Source organism: Kwoniella dendrophila, chromosome 10, assembly GCF_036810415.1.
Source record: "Kwoniella dendrophila CBS 6074 chromosome 10, complete sequence".
Lineage (NCBI taxonomy): Eukaryota > Fungi > Basidiomycota > Tremellomycetes > Tremellales > Cryptococcaceae > Kwoniella > Kwoniella dendrophila.
In genome coordinates this window covers 693312-710952 of record NC_089485.1, presented here as the reverse complement: position 1 = coordinate 710952, position 17641 = coordinate 693312, and the positions used below count along the sequence as shown (strand labels likewise).

Genomic DNA, 17641 nt, shown 5'->3' with positions numbered 1-17641 from the left:
TAGTTCGGTCGGATAAATCCTATACCATTATCCTTTTTAACCTGTCATCCTGTTCTTAGCTTCTTCATTCACGATTCACGATCGAGAAGGTGTTCTTCGGACCAGAAGGTAATCTCCGGTTGTATTAGCTTGATCTTATGTGGCATGCATGGTGGGATGGTATAAGTTGAAACAAGGAAGAAGGGACAAGACATAAAACAAGATCACTGCATTGTGACAATTATAGACAACTAACGATGATGGAAAATACATATGCAACAAGGTATCAATTAGACAAAAAAAATCGTAAGAATTCGTTAATGCGAAATGTTGATGAAAATGCTGTGAATTTGCGGGAAAAATGCTATGAAATATGTGTATATGTGATGATGGCGTTGAAACAGTACCATGGAGTGAAAATGCCGGTGCAAGTCATTCTTGTCTTTCCTAGTAGCCTGTTTGTCCTTTGTGTGTATCGTTGACTAAAGCTCCTCTTCGTTTACCATTTATGGTTGAGCCATTCTGATACGGAGCGTTAATATCCCTCTCTTTCAAGTGGTTACCGTTTGCTGTTCCTTTGCTGTATCTTGTGTTGTTAGCCACTTCAGTAGGTCTCTCAATAACAAAATCGCCTTCTTCCTCTTCAAAGTTTTGTTCTTCTTCTGCTTGTTCCTCATCATTGTCTTCTGCAGCTTGCATAACCCAACGTCGAGTCACAAGTGGATTCAGTTGGAATCGCTGCTGCAGATGTTCATGTTCGGGACACACTGTATAGATCTAAGTCAGCGTGTGCATCGGATGAATGGGGAAATGAATATAGAAACTCACGTGAATCTCGACTTAAAGGTATACCTTGTCCGAAAGCAAAATCTCGCATATCTGGATGCATGTATGCGCGATCTAAGAAATATCCGCATATCAGCTGGGATTCTACAAACATTCTGGAAAAGCTGAGCTTACGTCTTCCATCTTCGGTATCATGCAAGTCACCGCATTTCCCTTCAGTAGGATGAATGATCTCATCTCTACCCTCTTCTTCATCCTCTTCACCTTCAAGTGGAGCTAAGAAAGGATGTCGAAGTGCTTGTGCAGCTGTCAGTCGCTTTGTAGCATCTAATCGAAGTAGTTTGTGACAAAGATCAATGACTTGATCAATAGCTTCTATATGTTCTCGAGCGTCTTCAGGGGTAGGATTCGGCATGTGCGGAGTGTATATGTGCGGGTTCAATCTCATCACTAGAGAAGCGAGAGATCCAGGATGGGTATCGACCGATGGAACATTAGTGATGATTGTTCGATCTGGTATATACATTGTCAGCTTTGTCATCCATAACCAAAAAAAAAATAGAAAGGAAGCTCACTATGTAGCAGAGCACAGCGCTCCATCGCAGCTCGTCCGAAGATAGCGGCTATCTCCATCAAAGCTTCTATATCATCGCTTGAGTTGAATACAGGGAATTTATGGGTCAAAATCGATAATAGCATAACTCCAGCAGACCATATATCGATAGCTATTATAATGAATCAGCGATTATTCTGATAGGCGTTATGGTCCAGGAAGGAATAGATGACACACCGACAGTTTGATCAGGACATTTAAGTAAAACTTCAGGAGCTCTGAAACCTCTTGTACCAGCTCTATTAGTTTTTATTGTTGGTCTTTTATCTTCATGTGGAAAACCTATTTTACCTTCACCTTGTTTTGATCTTTTTCTTGCGTCATAAACAGCTTGTTCGACTATTGAAGTTTCATTAGTTTTGGTCTTTGATCCTTGCAAAGTAGTTAATGTTGCTGGTGCATGTTGACATGTAGGTTTTCTTGGTGGACAATATCTTTCAGCTAATCCAAAATCTACTAAAACTCCTTCTTCTGTTTCATAATCATATAAAAAATTGGCAGGTTTCACATCACGATGAACTATTCCACGTTTATGTATATCTTTCAATGCCCGAAATAAACTTTGTAGGTATGATCGTATATGTGGAGGATCCATATGTTTGTAGAAGTGCTATAAGAAGAGACAGTATAGTCAGATGACGTGTTTCAACAAGGCATTGAAGGGAAGTATTTTGGCTTACTCGAAAATCATCGCTTCGATGATAGGGTAGAACAATGATGATCTGATCTTCTTCTCTAAAAGCACTGATGAGTTGTGAGACATTACGACAACCACTATATGACATGTCCCTGATCAGCTTCTCAGAACTTGCGTTTCTAGTAATAAAATCTCATCTTACCGTAGAGCCTCGAGGATTGCCAATTCATTTTCTATCCTTGCCGGACTACTAGTGACAAGGATCTTTTTGAGAGCTACTTTTACTTCTTTCGGTTCTTCAGAATCGTCATCTTCATCATCCGGTATTCCCGACCAATATTCATTGGTATATGTCCGATGCAGGCAATCATGCGCTAGATAAACCGATGAGAATGTACCTTTAAACCAGAGGAATTTGTCGGTGTTGCGGTCAACATAGGGAATATAGCAATACCCTGACTTATCAACTCACCTTCACCTAACCTGTCAACGACTTTGAAAGGTAAATAACCGTCTATACCTTCTCTCAGGAGCGTCAAGCTTTCCGTAAAACTCCTGATATCCCTTTTAACTGCTGTCCTTTCTAATACGGGCCTATGATCCATTTCATATTCGTCTGAATCACCTGAGTGATAACTCTCTGGTGAACTTGTGTCCTCTTCTTCTTCTCCACCTCCTCCTTCTACTCCTTCTTCCTGAAAATATTCTATATTGTCTGAATAAGCTTCTTGATTCAATTCTGTGAACGAATGACTTGTTTTCAATTGTTTCGATGATGATCCTTCAATAACTTGAGTCATTGTATCGTTGCCCAACACAGTACCTGTGGCTGAATGACGTGAAGATGAGGCCGATCTTGATTTTATATGTGAGATTGTACCTTTCGGTGGTGGCATGACTTTCCTTAAATCTATAGTTAAAGGTCTTGAATTACTGGAGATTTCATTTCCCTCATTGTGGTTATGGGTAATATCATATTGAGGTTCAAAATTCTCTTCTTCTATATCATACTCCCCTTCTACACCATCTTCTTGTCCTTCACCTTCAATCACGAACTCTTCCGCCACGAATTGCTCTTCTATAGGCATCGTTATAGTCTGATTTCCCAAATCATCATATTGATCACCATCTTCCTCGTCCTCGCGATCTTCTTCTTCTTCTCCCTCTTCTAAAGGTTCCGTTTTTCCCGTCCCTACAGCTTGTTCCGAAAATAAAACACTTTTACTCTCTTCACCTTCTCCATTTTCACTTGTATCTGTGACTTGATATCGTTCTTGATCCTGAACCTGTGCGTAAGAATTTGGACCTTCAACAGTTGTAGTTTGATATGCTGAAGCAGGTCCAGAAGCATCGAAATATTGATATGACGAAGTGCCTTCACCACCGTTCCCATTTCCTAAGCTTGGAATTGACACAAGACCATCATCAATGATAGGAGTGGCTTCTCTAATTCGTTTCCTTTTAGGTGAGGTTGACCCTTCTCGGTTCAATCGCTTTGTACCACGCGATGTTGGTATCGATCTTGAGTATGTTGAAGTTGATGCGATAGGAGGAACATTTAGATGTAAGGGACGTGAAGAGGAAGACGAAGGATCTATATCTTCATGTTCCAGTGGCCATGTTGTTATTTTCGATACAGGTTGTATAGGTGGAGAAAGCGATATTGAGGTAGATTGGGAGATAGATGTCATACTTGATTTGGCTACGCCAAACCTTGCTATATTGTTTGTTTTACCGATACCACCTTTATCCACAATATAGATTTCAGTATTTAACAGTTCGGCAAGGTCTGTGGCTTCTCACTGTGTCAGCGTATTTTGTTCAAAGCTGTATTGATCGTCGATATACAAGATTTTTGACGCGAAAATGAGAAAAAAGTAGATGAACAAGCTGAGTTTCCAAGTTTGATAAATCAGGAACACAGTCGCGATCAAAACAACGTTAACATCATCCCGGTACACGCGTAAAGCTTGTCACGTGTGAACATCGCATGCATATGCATACGTACACATAAAACGGACATCGCCGCCCTGGGAGAAACGCGTCCAAGCGTTTATTCGTTATAAGCTGGAAAAGAAAACAAAAAAACAATAATCTAATGTTCTCAGGTTTTCTTGTGGACGACTGCAAGGGTAAAGTCATCACATATAGCTCATCACGGAGGCAATCAATGATCCATCGAGTAGTAAGATAATGATGTCGCTTTCATACGAAGAACAAAGAGTACAGAATATCAAGTAAGTCCAATTATAACAAGAAGCCATTTGAACTAATCTCACAAACCTCTAAAAGGGATAATGAAGCCTTGTTGTTATCGTTAGGACTGGGGGCACCTACAGGGCCAAAAGTACTCAAGAAAGTCGTACCGAAGAAAAAAAAGGATACCGATATCTTCAAACCTGAAATCACATCTCGACCAGCTAGAATCCAGAAATCGTTCACGATAGATGACGTTGAAACACCTGATTCAGTATCTTCCGCTGATGGGCGGAGAAGAAGTACGAGAGCAAGCGCAAGGAATACTCCGAACTATAGCGGTGATACACCATTATGGAAAGAAGATGTCGTTATCGCTTCGATAAGCGGTTCGATCAAGCGATCTAGACAAAAAGATGATGAGGATGATCCAGAGAGCGATGAAGAGGATAGATGGCGGCAGAGAAAGGCTCAAAAGCTAGGTATACGGACTCAGGACCCGTGAGTGTTCTTGCTATTCAGAGTAAGAGCAGTTGTACTAATGACGGAACCTCATCAATGAAATAGTAAAACATTCGGTCATATACCTGGAGTGGAAGTCGGTAGATGTTGGCCAACAAGGTAAGTCATGTGCGGCTTAGACTACTCTTCATACCGATTATCCCTGATCATGTTTCATACCGTATAGGATGGAGTGTTCAACAGACGCTATACATGCGTGAGTCAGCTTTGCACCATCTACATTTGACATTGTTGCCAAGCTGAAAGTTCGAAACGTGTTTAGCCCGACTGTTGCAGGAATATCAGGCAATGCGGAAGACGGAGCTTGGAGTGTAGCTTTATCAGGCGGATATCCGGACGAGTGAGTATATCATGGTGAAGCTATTGAGTCAAACCTTCATTGTTAATCGATATTTATGATGATCATGATGTAGCGTCGACCTTGGATACGCATTTACGTACACTGGGTGTGGTGGGAGAGATTTGAAAGGAACTAAACAGAATCCTAAAAATTTAAGAACTGCCGAACAAACTTATGATCAAAGTTTTGATCATAGATATAACGCCGCTTTGAAAGTGAGTTTGTCTACATTCTCACTTTTAAATACAATTGGTCAGAAAGAGAGAATCGTGCAGGCTGTCATTCCGACATCCATGAAATCATAATTGACATTGTCAATCTCGTACTATAGAAATCATCTGAAACACGTAAACCTGTTAGAGTAATTAGAGGATTCAAATTGACGTCAGTATATTCACCAGTAGAAGGATATAGATATGACGGTTTATATATAGTCGAAAAAGCTTGGATGGCGAAAGGATTAACTAAAGGTTTAATGGTCTGTAGATATGCTTTCAAAAGAATTGAAGGTCAACCTGATTTACCCGTTAGATCGATGGAAGATGAAGAGGAAGCAGAAGAATTGCAGGCAGATCAAACAGAAGTAAAACCAGAACAAGATCAACAAGAAGAGGTACAGGATATACTTGAAGAGAAGGAACCTGACCAGCAAGATGGAGAATCGGCCGGAATGGGTGCAAAGAATGCAAAGGATGAAGATAATATCTGTGAGGGCGAAGAAGGAAAACAACAGCGGGAAGAAGAAGAAGTTCTTCAAGTTCAAGCGCAAAATACCTCAACACATCGATCGCATATGACCATTCCAGCAGATGAAACGAAAGAACAACAATCAACAGGCACTTTGGGTAAAGCAATCAGAACTTTTAGGAAGGTACTGGAGGTTGTAATTCCCACAAGAAGAAAATCTGCGGGTAAAGAGCATACTGCTACGCCCATTTCGTCGGTAGAACCAGTAACAAGACGTACAAGCTTGAGAAGATCTGCCACTAAACGGTGATGCACAGATTAGTTTTTGATGAAGATAAATAGAATATTAGATATCCAATAGATAGACAAGTAGCTTTTGTGGACAAAATAGATGGGGTTGTTCAATAGCCTAAACAACATTTGTTGAGCGCATTGCGGATATCACTACTGCTGAATTGTTTTATTTAGTTGGATCTATAGTGAACGGATTCAACCTTGTTGCATGTTACCACTCTTTGAGGCATCGTATGCAAAATGACCATTGCGTTTCGAGTGCTTAGGGCATGATCAGCTAAATATTTGAAGATCGTTATCTCTCACCAATGATAACAATTGACTGACTACCGGTCTATCAGGGACCGATAAATTACCCTGTCACCCCAGTGTTCGTAGCTAGAAACCAGAACTTTTACCGTTGCCGCGTTTGCAGGAAGAAATTCCTTATCTTACATGAACTCCACCGTATTTCGCGTATTGTACGACATCATGGTTTATCTCAAGAATTACCAAATAATGGGATGATTAATAAGATGTCGATATGATGATGTAGAAAAGTTAAAATGCATGAATACCAAAACTTTGTTTATCTGTGATTTGTATAATTGCTTACGCTTGAATTATATACCTACTTGATTGAGCTGGAAACCCCAAAACGGTTGATTCCAAGATGTCACAACAACCAGTCTGTCAGTTTTCAGATAGATTAACATCTACGTCCAATACAAATACACCTCACTCCCATTCAAATGATCATGGACATGATGGACTTAGTCACGATCACGATCACAATCACGGACACAGTCACGATGCCGGATGTAGATTTAGGACTCCAGCTGACGAACATGGTCATACTCATGAAGCTATGGAACATGCAGGTGAGTCGCGAGATGATTTCGTAGCAACTAAAGGCTAGATCATTGTGCGCTTGATTAGCTACACATAGTGAGATGTACGCATGAAGCATTAAAGGGACAGGGTAGTCGTTGAAGGGCTTTCGATAAGAAGCTTGGAGAAGGTGAAGACAAGAATATCTATCAGACCTTACTACACAAGGGGCCATGCTGGCTAGATGCAAGAGACTTAGTTAGATGAGCGTCAGCAGCTGCTGTAGGAGTAATCAAAAATTTCGGGTTCATTTACTAATTCATTTGACGATCTGACCAATTAGGTAAATTTTCTGAACGTGATATGCCAGATTATACAGGTAGAGATTGGGAAGAAAGAGGATTTACAATTGGTATCGGAGGGTGAGTATGAACAGATAATACGAAAAGAGAATAAGTTTCCTTCGCTGTACAGTGGTATGTCATATCTTATTGCCTTATATTGACAGTTTTGAGAGTCTCGTAGTCCCGTTGGATCAGGTAAAACAGCTCTACTATTAGCTCTATGTAGAAGATTAAGGGATAAATATAATATCGGTAAGTCCAGCTTCTTTTGATCATAGATAATAGCGCCTATAATATCTTCATTCTACCTCTTTCTTATTGACTAACGTCACGACCATGTATACATACAGCTGCGGTAACGAATGATATATTCACAAGGGAAGATCAAGAATTCTTAATTAGAAATGAAGCTTTACCTAAAGAAAGAATTAGAGCAATTGAAACTGGTGGATGTCCACATGCAGCTATAAGAGAAGATATAAGTGCAAATATGGGTGCATTAGAACAATTACAAGCTGAATTTGAATGTGAAATGTTATTTGTTGAAAGTGGTGGTGATAATTTAGCTGGTAAGTGAATCAAATTTTCTTGCAATGTGTAATTCCACTTTTCAGATCAAAACATGAACTAGTTATGTGTGAAAACTCGAGGTGACTAACTTTTTTCCATCATATGATATAGCCAACTATTCAAGAGAACTTGCAGATTACATTATATACGTAATTGATGTTAGTGGTGGTGATAAGATACCTCGTAAAGGTGGTCCCGGTATCTCACAATCAGATCTTTTGATCGTCAACAAAGTGAGTGGTATAAAACGAATCTTTTCTACCTGGATAACTCCCTCAATTATAGTCAGAGTTGACCCGCTTACTTGATCCTGTGCAATAGATCGACCTTGCACCACACGTGGGAGCCTCATTAGAAGTGATGAGACGTGACGCAGCCAAAATGAGAGATAATGGACCAACATTGTTTACTTCAGTGAGAAACAACGAAGGTGTAGACGATGTCATAGAAGCCATTGTAAGCTCATGGAAAGCTAGTGGTGCTGCAGGTAAAGATGGGAAGGGTAAGAAGTAGATATCACAAATCTGTCTATTATAGAACGTACTATAAATGGCACTGCTGCTGAGCTGCATATCACTTGAAGCACGCGATAATCATGCAAATATAACATGCTTTAATTTCCAGTACAAGTACTAGCTAGTATCTGAACATGAATCTGAGAAGGGATCTATTCCATCCACCTAGATAAGAAAAGCGAAAAGGAAGGTCACATGAAATATTCTGAATTCTTCATCGGCCAAAAGCGCGTTGTTTTACTTCGAGAAAATACCGAAAGGGGTAATATATCGTTATCTAGTAATACTGTGCCTGTTTGATTGCGGAGTCTCCATGGGGGATTTGGTTTTTGATAGGATCAATTTGGTTTTTTTCTCTGTTGTGAAAAGCTGAGAAGCTAAAAGGTTAGTGCGCAATCTTTGAATCTGTCAAGTGATCAAGTGATTGATTTTAGTGATTTACAGATGATGTATCTCACACAGCATATGTAGATCTATCTGCTTCTTCTTTCCTCCCCCCAAATGGGAAATGGGAAGAAGGGAGATAATGCGAAGTCATCCGACCATCAGTCACTCTAACCTTACCTCTGACTTCCCATGCATATGGGATATACAATGAATCAGCGTAGTATGAGTATGAGAATCCACTATATATACTCAGTCATCCCCATCAAATCATTCTTCTTCTTCTCTTCATCAATTCTAGCAATTAGGAATCGATATATATATATACCTAGCATTTTAAAGCAATACTTTTTCTCAACTTCTACTCGTTTCAAACTTACTAACAACTAAATCATTCATCATGGCTGATCTTGGTGTTTCCCCAACTGAGTGAGTAACATATACCTCTCCTGGGCCATCAGAGGAGGACGTCAGGGAGAAAGAGAGTGAGGGAGGCAGGGGTGTTGCAGTGTACAAGAGGGTGAGGGGTGATGGTGTTCTTCTGTTTCATACCTTTTCTTCTCCAAGCCCGTGCTGCATTATTTAGGTCTGGTTAACGTCGACTTGTTGCTGATTGATGTGTTACTCCGCAGTACCGATAAATCCAGTGCGTATGACATTCTTAACCTTTTCCTGCCCCGAAAATCGGGGCCTCGACTACTTCGCGCGTCTCATCAGCCCTTTCCTCTATCTGCCCTTTGTTCTAGGTAGCTTGAGTCATCGTTGTTGACAACAGTACTCCCTCGCAGTCGAAATCAACGATGCTCTCTTCTGTGAACATGGGCTTGAGGTTTGTCAACAATGTGAATTTGATGCTAGAGAAGGTGAGTACTCGAAGTCGAAATCTGTCCAAGACGCCAGAAGGCTGATGAGATTTCAACAGATAACGATGCTATGATGGGGTGAGTGTACCGTAACACTTCTTACACGCCTGTATGCAGACACAGATCTGATACCGTCTCCTTCCTCAGTTTGGATCCCAAGCCTAGAGGTCCTCTCGAGCTCCCAGCTCACTTCAAGAACCAAAAAGATGGTACATTCATGTGCAAAGCTCATGGTAATTCAAGTTGTAAATCTTGCTGTGAGTGTACATCCTCGATGTCTGCGTGGTCTTTTCTCTTGGCGTCCATGTCTTTCTTACTGCCTTGCAGTTGCGCCAGTAATCATCGGTAGAGAGTGAAAGCTGAATTCTCCTTATTATCTTTCACTTCATATAGTCTCCTGGAAAAAGCAAATCGCCAAACTCCACAAAGAGGGTAAGAAAGAAGCTTCCAAGAAGAAGGAGAAGACCACCAACCTCTATTAGCCGTTTGAATCCCATAACGTCTCTCTTTTCCTTTTCCGGATAAATCATAGAGGGTTTTATAGCATGGTTCTCTTTGGCTCCTATTGACGAGGCTACTGGGTGATTTAAAGTGAAGGATAAAAGCAAGAGAAGCCTTCGAGGGGTTGATAGTTGTATATCGTAAACTTGTTGTAGTGTTAAGACGTTTTATTATGTGTTTGTAACTTAGCGAGAATGAAATGAGAATGAATTTGTGTAAGAAGCCATCTATACATCGTTCGGGTCGGCACACTCTGCAGGGTTTTGAGAATATCAAAGCAATTCATGATTGTCCCATAACTAAAATACAACTAAACCAAAGTAACCTAAAAGTCCGATTCTGAAAAACACAAGCACTCCGTCTCACTCGTGAGCAGGAGCCCAGATTATATGTCAAGATAAGATCACTGAGATCAAGGGAATACTTTATTGAGCTTTTACCACCAAACCAAGTTTGATAGTCATGGTATTCATATAGTCCTCTGTTGAACAAGGGCAGATCAGTTTAATCAGTAAGCGATATATATATTCAATTCAATGATATGGTTTGATCAGTAACCATAAAGACCCACTTACCAGCTTGTCTTCTCATTGTCCAATATTCTTGTAATAACTCATTGATTTCTGAGTCATGTAAACTAATGAAATTTGACATGTCATTTTCTAGGTCTTTCTGTTCATTTAATAAAACATCACGTTGTTTTTGCCAACCACCTCTTTCTTGATGACGTATTCGATATCTAAATGATTCAGATAAAATAGATAGTATATAAAGGAGGAGAGGATTAGTTTGATTTTTTTTTTAATCAACAACACCACATGAAAAATCATTATGATAAAAAAAAAATATCTTATCTATAATATCTATAATAGAATGAAAAAAAAAAAAAAAAAAAAAAAAAGAAACTTACTCAGTTTTTAATTCTTCTATTCTTTTCGAATAATTTTCTTGATTTTCATTATATTGAACATTTAATCTATCTAATTTATCTTGTTGTAAATTATTTTGAATATTCAACTGATCAAATTTTGATTTTAATTGATTTAATTCAATTAAAATAAATTCTTTTTTTGATTTTAATTCTTGATTTTTTTTAATTTTTAAATCCAAATTTTGTTTTGAAAATTCAATTGTTTTTTGTAATTCAATTAAATTTTTTAAATCATTTTCTAAATTGTTTATTACATCTAATCTATTTGATAAGTCTCTTGATTTAATTTGATATGAAGATAATTTTGTTTTTTCTGTAGTTAATAAATATGTCATTTCATTAATTTGTTTTTTAATTCTTTCAGGTGATTGTACTAATCTAGATTTTGTTGATGAAATTTGTTGTTGAATTTGTAAATTTAATTGACCATTATGAGCCTATTGGAAGTAATACAAATCACGTTTCATTTAGTATTTACCCATACCTTCTTCAGCTCCGTTTATCCTGTCTCTCTTCGTGAACGTGAAACCCCATAACTCACAGCTTGGTCCATTAACGCCTGTCTTTCCTTCTTCAATTCTTCTACTTCACCACTCAATTTGATTTGTTGTGAACGTAACTCCAATAATTCTGTTCGTAACCCGTCATTCCTCTTTTGTGCTTGTTCAGATTGTGGTCTATCTGCAGCATTTCTAGCGCTATTGGTTCACACAAGTATCAGCTTATCAGCTGAAAAAATAAAGCTGTACATAACAACACCGACTTATAACTGGAAATGGATAAGAAACATACGTTATTTCACTTATTTGATTTTCTACATGATCAATTTTCTGCCTTAACGATACCGTTCTACGGTAATGAAAACAAAATCAGCTCTTTACCCTCCGATCAACTTTTCCACTGTTATAATTCCGTAAACTCACTTATCAGCCTGCTCTTGTAATTTAGCTTGTAGTTGACTTTGAAATTGTGCCCTCTCATCTCTGAATTTAGCAAAATTCATTATACCACTTAAAACAGTTTTAAATCTTGATGCTTCAGGTCTAGTTAAATCTGCCAAAGAGAAATTCGTTATACCACATAAATTCGCTAAGTCTCGACTATAAAGTCATCAGAGTTGATTCTTTCCACAACGTCCAGCAAGAAATCGAATGATAGGAATGACAACTTACACATGCCGGAAAAACATTGTAAATTGAAGTGCATCATTATACATTTCCTATCGTTAATGAAAATAACGAATTAGCATAGTTCTTCTTTAACAACATGCTTGATCGCCTTCTATCAAGTGTATATATCCGGTTATGATATGTTCTCAAGAGTTGCAACAGACAAGCCAGTCTTTCCTTACTCACCTTATACTCCATCATACCTAATAAAGCCTTTTTAGGAGCTTCGATAGATTCCATAGGAGCACCCATCAAAGCTTCAATTAAACCTGCATATATACCTTGAGTTGTACCTGGATTAGGTTTCTGTAAATCTTCCATTTGTGCAGGTATACCTAATGCAGATAAACATTCCATTAATTCAGGTAACCCCAACATTGGAAACCCAGGTAATATTTGTTGTTGTGAAGGTGGTTTACGATTTTGCTGTGACATCTTGTGTTATCAATATCGCTGTATGGGCTTTGTCTTGTAAGGTTCTTGTCGACGATATTCCTGAGTTTTGATGATTGTAATAGATCCATATATTGAGGAAGCTATAATGTTGTTGGTAATACTTTCGTGAGATGTCAGTTTATCATGTTCAAGTTATTTGTTGACATGAACCGCATCTTTTGTTTTTGTTTTTGTCATTTTCGACGCGTTACTCCGCAGTTACGTAATGACAATGTCGCGTTTCGTAAACAAATATAACAACAACAACAATAATAACATGAAGAGATGATAAGTCAAACGTCTATATCCTTGATGTACCTATTATCAGATTAGCACATCTTACAGTATCATCATAATCTGGTGAGAGATTTGTTCGTTCAGTAGAGGAAGAATAAGAGTGATATCTTCAAGATGGTATCGACGTCAACTTCTTCGACGACGACAGGGAAACAATCTCGTTCTAATAAAGCATTAACCGAATCATTCTTAACAGAACAATTACCTATATTATTACCACCTATATTTGAACAAGTTCAACAAGCAACAGCAAATCATCGTAAAAATATAGTATCATTATATAAATTACAAAAACAATGTTCGACTATAATTGAAGAAACACCTAAAGGAATAAAATTAATAGGTGAAAAAGGTTTTAATAATGGTTTTATTGATATGGTTAATAGAGTTTTACCTATTAAAAAAGGAGTTTCTGTAGCAGACAGAGTAGTTAAATTTATCGCTTCTTATGTTGCTTATTCAACTGAACAAGGTGTGTTCTATTTATTTCTTGTTTTTCTCAAATTCAGTTTCAAGTGAAAAGAGGGGATCTATTGAGAGAGAGTTCGTATGGTACTAATCAATCGTAATTTCTTTTCTAGACGCTGCTAGTAGACCTGAAGGTGAAGAAGAGGAAGAAGTTGAGACTTTCTCATCACGATTCGTGGTCAAATTACTTAAACACCTGTTGAATGGTATGGAAGCGAAAGATAAGAATGTTAGATTCAGAGTTACTTTATTAACTGTGTCGATGATCAATGGTTTAGGGGAAATGGAGTGAGTGTAGTAGCTCAGCTTCATCCATCAAGCAATGAAGTTTGGATCGCTGATTACATCCTCCTATGTATAGCGATGATCTGTACGTGTTGTTGAGAGAATCACTATTGAATCGATCAAGAGATAAAGAAGCTGCGGTTAGGGTACAAGCTGCTTTAGGTTTAGCTAAATTACAAAGTGGTGAAGATGAAGATGACTTAGAAGAAGGTCAAGAATCTTTAGGTGAAGTCTTACTTGATTTATTAAGATATGATCCTGCAGCGTGAGTCGTAAATTTCTTTCACTTAAATGAAATGAGAGAACTAAAAGTTTATTTTCATTTCGTTCAACAATATTTAATAGGGAAGTAAGAAGAGCAGCATTATACAATTTACCTAGAAATCCAAATACGTTACCACATATATTAGCTAGAACAAGAGATATTGATCCTATATTAAGAAGAACAGTTTATGCTGGATCTTTATCAGCTAGTGCCTTACCTGATCCAAGAGTTTTATCAATTGCACAAAGAGAAGATATTGTAAGAAATGGTTTAGGTGATAGAGAAGGTACAGTAAGGAAAGCTACTGCTGGTATGTTAGGTGGCTGGGTTGATTTAGTTGAAGGTGATATGATTGAAGTAAGTTTCTCTTTCCTGTTTAAATTAGTAGTCCTCATGATGGTATACGAGATTTACATGATTATACACAATTTTCATAGTTCTTATCGCGATTCGATGTCGTCTCTAGTCAAGTTGCAGAAGAAGCTTTGATTTCAGTCTTTGTCACCAGATCCGAAATATTGGATACTATCGAATTCAACGGTAAGCCATTGGATAAGCGTGGAAGTCAGACCGTTAGCTTATTCAATTATCACAGACGAGTTTTGGAGCTCCCTTACACCCGAAAAAGCCTTCTTGGCAAGAGTATTTGTCGATCATTGTTTTTCAAACAAGGTATGTCATCTTGCTTCGCTTTTGACTCGGAGTATGGTAGTTGATGTGACTTTGTTTAGGATGAAGCTCGTCTCGAAGAAGCTTTACCTGTAGTAACAGCTTTAGCATTCTGCATACAAAACGAGTATAACAAATTAGTGGGATCTACCAATGATGGTAATGGAGATGTAACTGATCGAGCTTTCATCGTTGGTGAATTACTCAAACTCGCTGTAAATCTTGATTACGCAGATGAGATTGGTAGAAGAAAGATGTTTCAACTTGCTCGTGAGCATTTGATATATTTGTTCTAGCTGGTACTTTATCATTGCTTACTGACTATATCACAATTTTCAGGTGAAATGATCTCTCAATCAAATTTACCAGAACCATTAATACCTAAATGTTTAGATATTTTATCAAAAATAGCTAATGGTGAAAGGGATTTAATCAGAGTTGTAGTTGATGTTGTAACAGAACTTAGAGAAGGTGGTGAAGATTTTCAAAATGAAGATGATGAACCACCATTAGATTCTCAAATGTCATCAACATTTGATCAATCAATAATACGTAGAAAATCTACTACTACTACTACTATGAGTACTACTGCATCACAAAGGATAAATAGTGAAAATCCAGAAGAAAGAATGAAAGCTGCAATTATAGATTTAAGATGTTTATTAATTTGTATTAGTTTATTAGAAAGAGTAAATTCAAATTTACAAGATAATTCTGTTTTTCATGGTTTATTACCTGATTTAATCATTCCTTCAGTAAGAAATAAAGAAGAACCTGCTTTAAGAGATCAAGGTTTAATTTGTTTAGGTTTATGTTGTATGATTGATGCTGTGAGTTTTCTTTTCTTTTCTCTTTGTTCATTAGTTGGTAGATTACTCTTTCGTCCATGATTCCCTTCTTCAATCAAATAACTAAAAAAAACAGAAATGTATCGATATATGCTGACTTTTTTTGTTTGGTATCGTATAGAAAATGGCAGCAAACTCATTTGGGTTATTTATTCAACAGCTTACTGCAGCAGATGATGAATTAAAAGTTAAAGTCTGTCAAATCGTTTTTGATTTATTGATGGTTCATGATATCAATGGTTTGGTTTCCAAAACAATGGCTGTAAGTTGTTTCTAACATCGATGTTTTTGGAAACCAGCTTAATCGCAATCCCGACGTTATAGGCCGATAAGGTAGTAGAACTTGTTAGACATGTCTTAAGTCAAGATTCACCTGAAGTGCAAGCTGTAGCTTGTGAAGGTGTCGCTAAATTGATGTTGGCAGGAATGATCTCAGATGAAACGGTAAGTTATTCTGTGCAAGTCTATATATTCTGTAACACAGCTCATAATCCACTCTTACGTGCAGGTCCTACAATCCCTTGTCTTGTTATATTTCTCACCAGAAACAGCAGATAATCAACCTCTTCGACAGTGCTTGACATATTTCTTACCTGTCTACTGTTACTCTTCACCTGATAATCAAAGAAGAATGCTTTCTGTAAGTGATCGTTTGGGGAGCGAATAACCTTTATTTATTTGGATACTTGGCTGATCACTCTTATATAGATTTTCTCCGACACTTTCGGTCTTCTAGCTCAATTACTTGAAGAAGCTGAAGACGAAGAAATGCCTCCTCTCGCTCAAATGGGTTTGATGATGGTTGATTGGTTAGATCCTCAAAAAACTGTGTAAGCGTGCTTGAGCTTTCTATGCGTGTTGAGCAAAAAATTAATAACCCACTTTAGCGAAAGAGACGGTGTCACGATTGATACCGCTATTCATCTTGATTTAGCTGAACAGATACTTAGAGCAATCTTAACAGAAACATCGAGTAAGTAACCAACCCACTTTATGAATGAATGTTGGCTAATCAGTACTGATTGCTAAACAGAAGAAATGAGAAAAGCGTTATTATCTTTCCTATCTAAACTCAATTTGCCTGAAGCAGATGATAATTCGGTAGAATCATGGAAGTTGAAATCACTGTTAGCAATAACGAACGCTATCAAAGCCAAGAGACCATTCAGTGATGTTTCTTCCAAGAACGCTTTGGTGAAATTTGAAAGTGTCTTATTGAAGAAATATCCCGAATTAGAGGAATTTGATGAAGATACTTTCAGAAGTGAAGGAGGTGAAAATGAGAAAATCGAAGAATTATGGGGATTCATAGATGATGTGTGAGTATATCGATCAGGGCAACATATTGTACTAGATCATGGGCTCACCTCCTTGTGATCTTGGGATATTTAGGGAGGAAAAAGAATTAGATGCTCAATCTGAAGCTGGATCTCGACGTGGTAAGAGAGCTTCATCCACCACATCGACAAGAAAAACTGGTAACAGAGGTGGATCGAGAGCAAGAGATTCAATAACTCCTTCAGTGATAAGTGAAGATGATGATAGAAGTACGATGAATGGATCAGATGATGATGAGGAGGATGAAGAAACACCTAAGAAATCTAAATCTTCCAAAGTTGCTGCAAAAACGTCTAAGAAAATGCACGTGGTTCAAGAAGAAAGTGAAGAAGATACCGAAGTTGAAAGTCTATTAGATGAAGATGAAGACGAGGAAGAGGAAGAAGAAGAAGATGATGATGATGAGCTAGCCTTATAGTGATTTATGTAATTTGAAACGCTGTATTATAGATGTACGGCATTGATCGCGTGTTTGAATGATGAAGAGCTCGGATATCCAGGATCAAAGTAGTGCCTTGAAAATTCATTATACATTTCAGGTAATTTTCCCCCATTTTTGTCGGTAACTCTAAATTGAATTTCATTGAGCTTGTGTCAATTGAATTTCATTGACAAAAAGAGTAGAGTAGTGTAAGAGGCGTTCTGAAAGGGGAGGATACAGCTGATGAGTCCACCACTACCGAGAATGAACATTACATTCATCTTGAACCAAATTTTTCTGCGTATCTTCTTGAATCACCCCATGCTCTCAACATAATCATCAATCTAAGCATACATGATACATGCCCTTAGAAGCGTAATCGAGAAAACAATAACATCCTTGTGAGATATCTTGGCTCTCTTTTTTTCGGAGAAAAGAACCCTTAAAAACCTTTCTACAAAACCCTTCCTCCTT

General features: G+C 37.9%; 6 protein-coding genes across 6 annotated transcripts; 4 read left to right on the top strand and 2 right to left on the bottom strand.

The window, feature by feature from the left end:
* Positions 1–426: 426 nt before the first annotated feature.
* Positions 427–3706, bottom strand: L201_007221 (uncharacterized protein; the record flags this gene model as incomplete). The annotated part of the gene is made up of 8 exons (XM_066222932.1): positions 427–746; positions 808–879; positions 940–1278; positions 1341–1490; positions 1556–1988; positions 2059–2152; positions 2218–2413; positions 2488–3706. 8 exons carry the CDS (start codon positions 3704–3706, stop codon positions 427–429), a joined length of 2823 nt encoding a protein of 940 aa, XP_066079029.1.
* Positions 3707–4211: 505 nt separating this feature from the next.
* L201_007220 (uncharacterized protein) lies at positions 4212–6070 on the top strand (the record flags this gene model as incomplete). The annotated part of the gene is made up of 7 exons (XM_066222931.1): positions 4212–4252; positions 4308–4712; positions 4779–4832; positions 4900–4929; positions 4996–5073; positions 5147–5288; positions 5405–6070. 7 exons carry the CDS (start codon positions 4212–4214, stop codon positions 6068–6070), a joined length of 1416 nt encoding a protein of 471 aa, XP_066079028.1.
* A 636-nt stretch (positions 6071–6706) lies between these two features.
* Positions 6707–8291, top strand: L201_007219 (urease accessory protein UreG; the record flags this gene model as incomplete). The annotated part of the gene is made up of 6 exons (XM_066222930.1): positions 6707–6914; positions 7208–7286; positions 7390–7460; positions 7559–7777; positions 7890–8011; positions 8100–8291. The coding sequence occupies 6 exons, from the start codon at positions 6707–6709 to the stop codon at positions 8289–8291; spliced, it is 891 nt and encodes a 296-aa protein (XP_066079027.1).
* A 786-nt stretch (positions 8292–9077) lies between these two features.
* Positions 9078–10022, top strand: L201_007218 (uncharacterized protein; the record flags this gene model as incomplete). The annotated part of the gene is made up of 6 exons (XM_066222929.1): positions 9078–9106; positions 9310–9323; positions 9466–9540; positions 9600–9618; positions 9688–9797; positions 9934–10022. 6 exons carry the CDS (start codon positions 9078–9080, stop codon positions 10020–10022), a joined length of 336 nt encoding a protein of 111 aa, XP_066079026.1.
* Positions 10023–10466: 444 nt separating this feature from the next.
* On the bottom strand, positions 10467–12576 carry L201_007217 (uncharacterized protein; the record flags this gene model as incomplete). The annotated part of the gene is made up of 8 exons (XM_066222928.1): positions 10467–10522; positions 10617–10780; positions 10952–11409; positions 11514–11670; positions 11765–11821; positions 11896–12072; positions 12145–12191; positions 12328–12576. 8 exons carry the CDS (start codon positions 12574–12576, stop codon positions 10467–10469), a joined length of 1365 nt encoding a protein of 454 aa, XP_066079025.1.
* Positions 12577–12987: 411 nt separating this feature from the next.
* Positions 12988–17164, top strand: L201_007216 (uncharacterized protein; the record flags this gene model as incomplete). Its single annotated transcript, XM_066222927.1, has 15 exons — positions 12988–13345; positions 13455–13629; positions 13703–13891; positions 13972–14248; positions 14329–14431; positions 14487–14563; positions 14623–14830; positions 14900–15390; positions 15530–15670; positions 15733–15852; positions 15917–16048; positions 16117–16238; positions 16296–16381; positions 16442–16727; positions 16801–17164. 15 exons carry the CDS (start codon positions 12988–12990, stop codon positions 17162–17164), a joined length of 3129 nt encoding a protein of 1042 aa, XP_066079024.1.
* Positions 17165–17641: the final 477 nt, after the last annotated feature.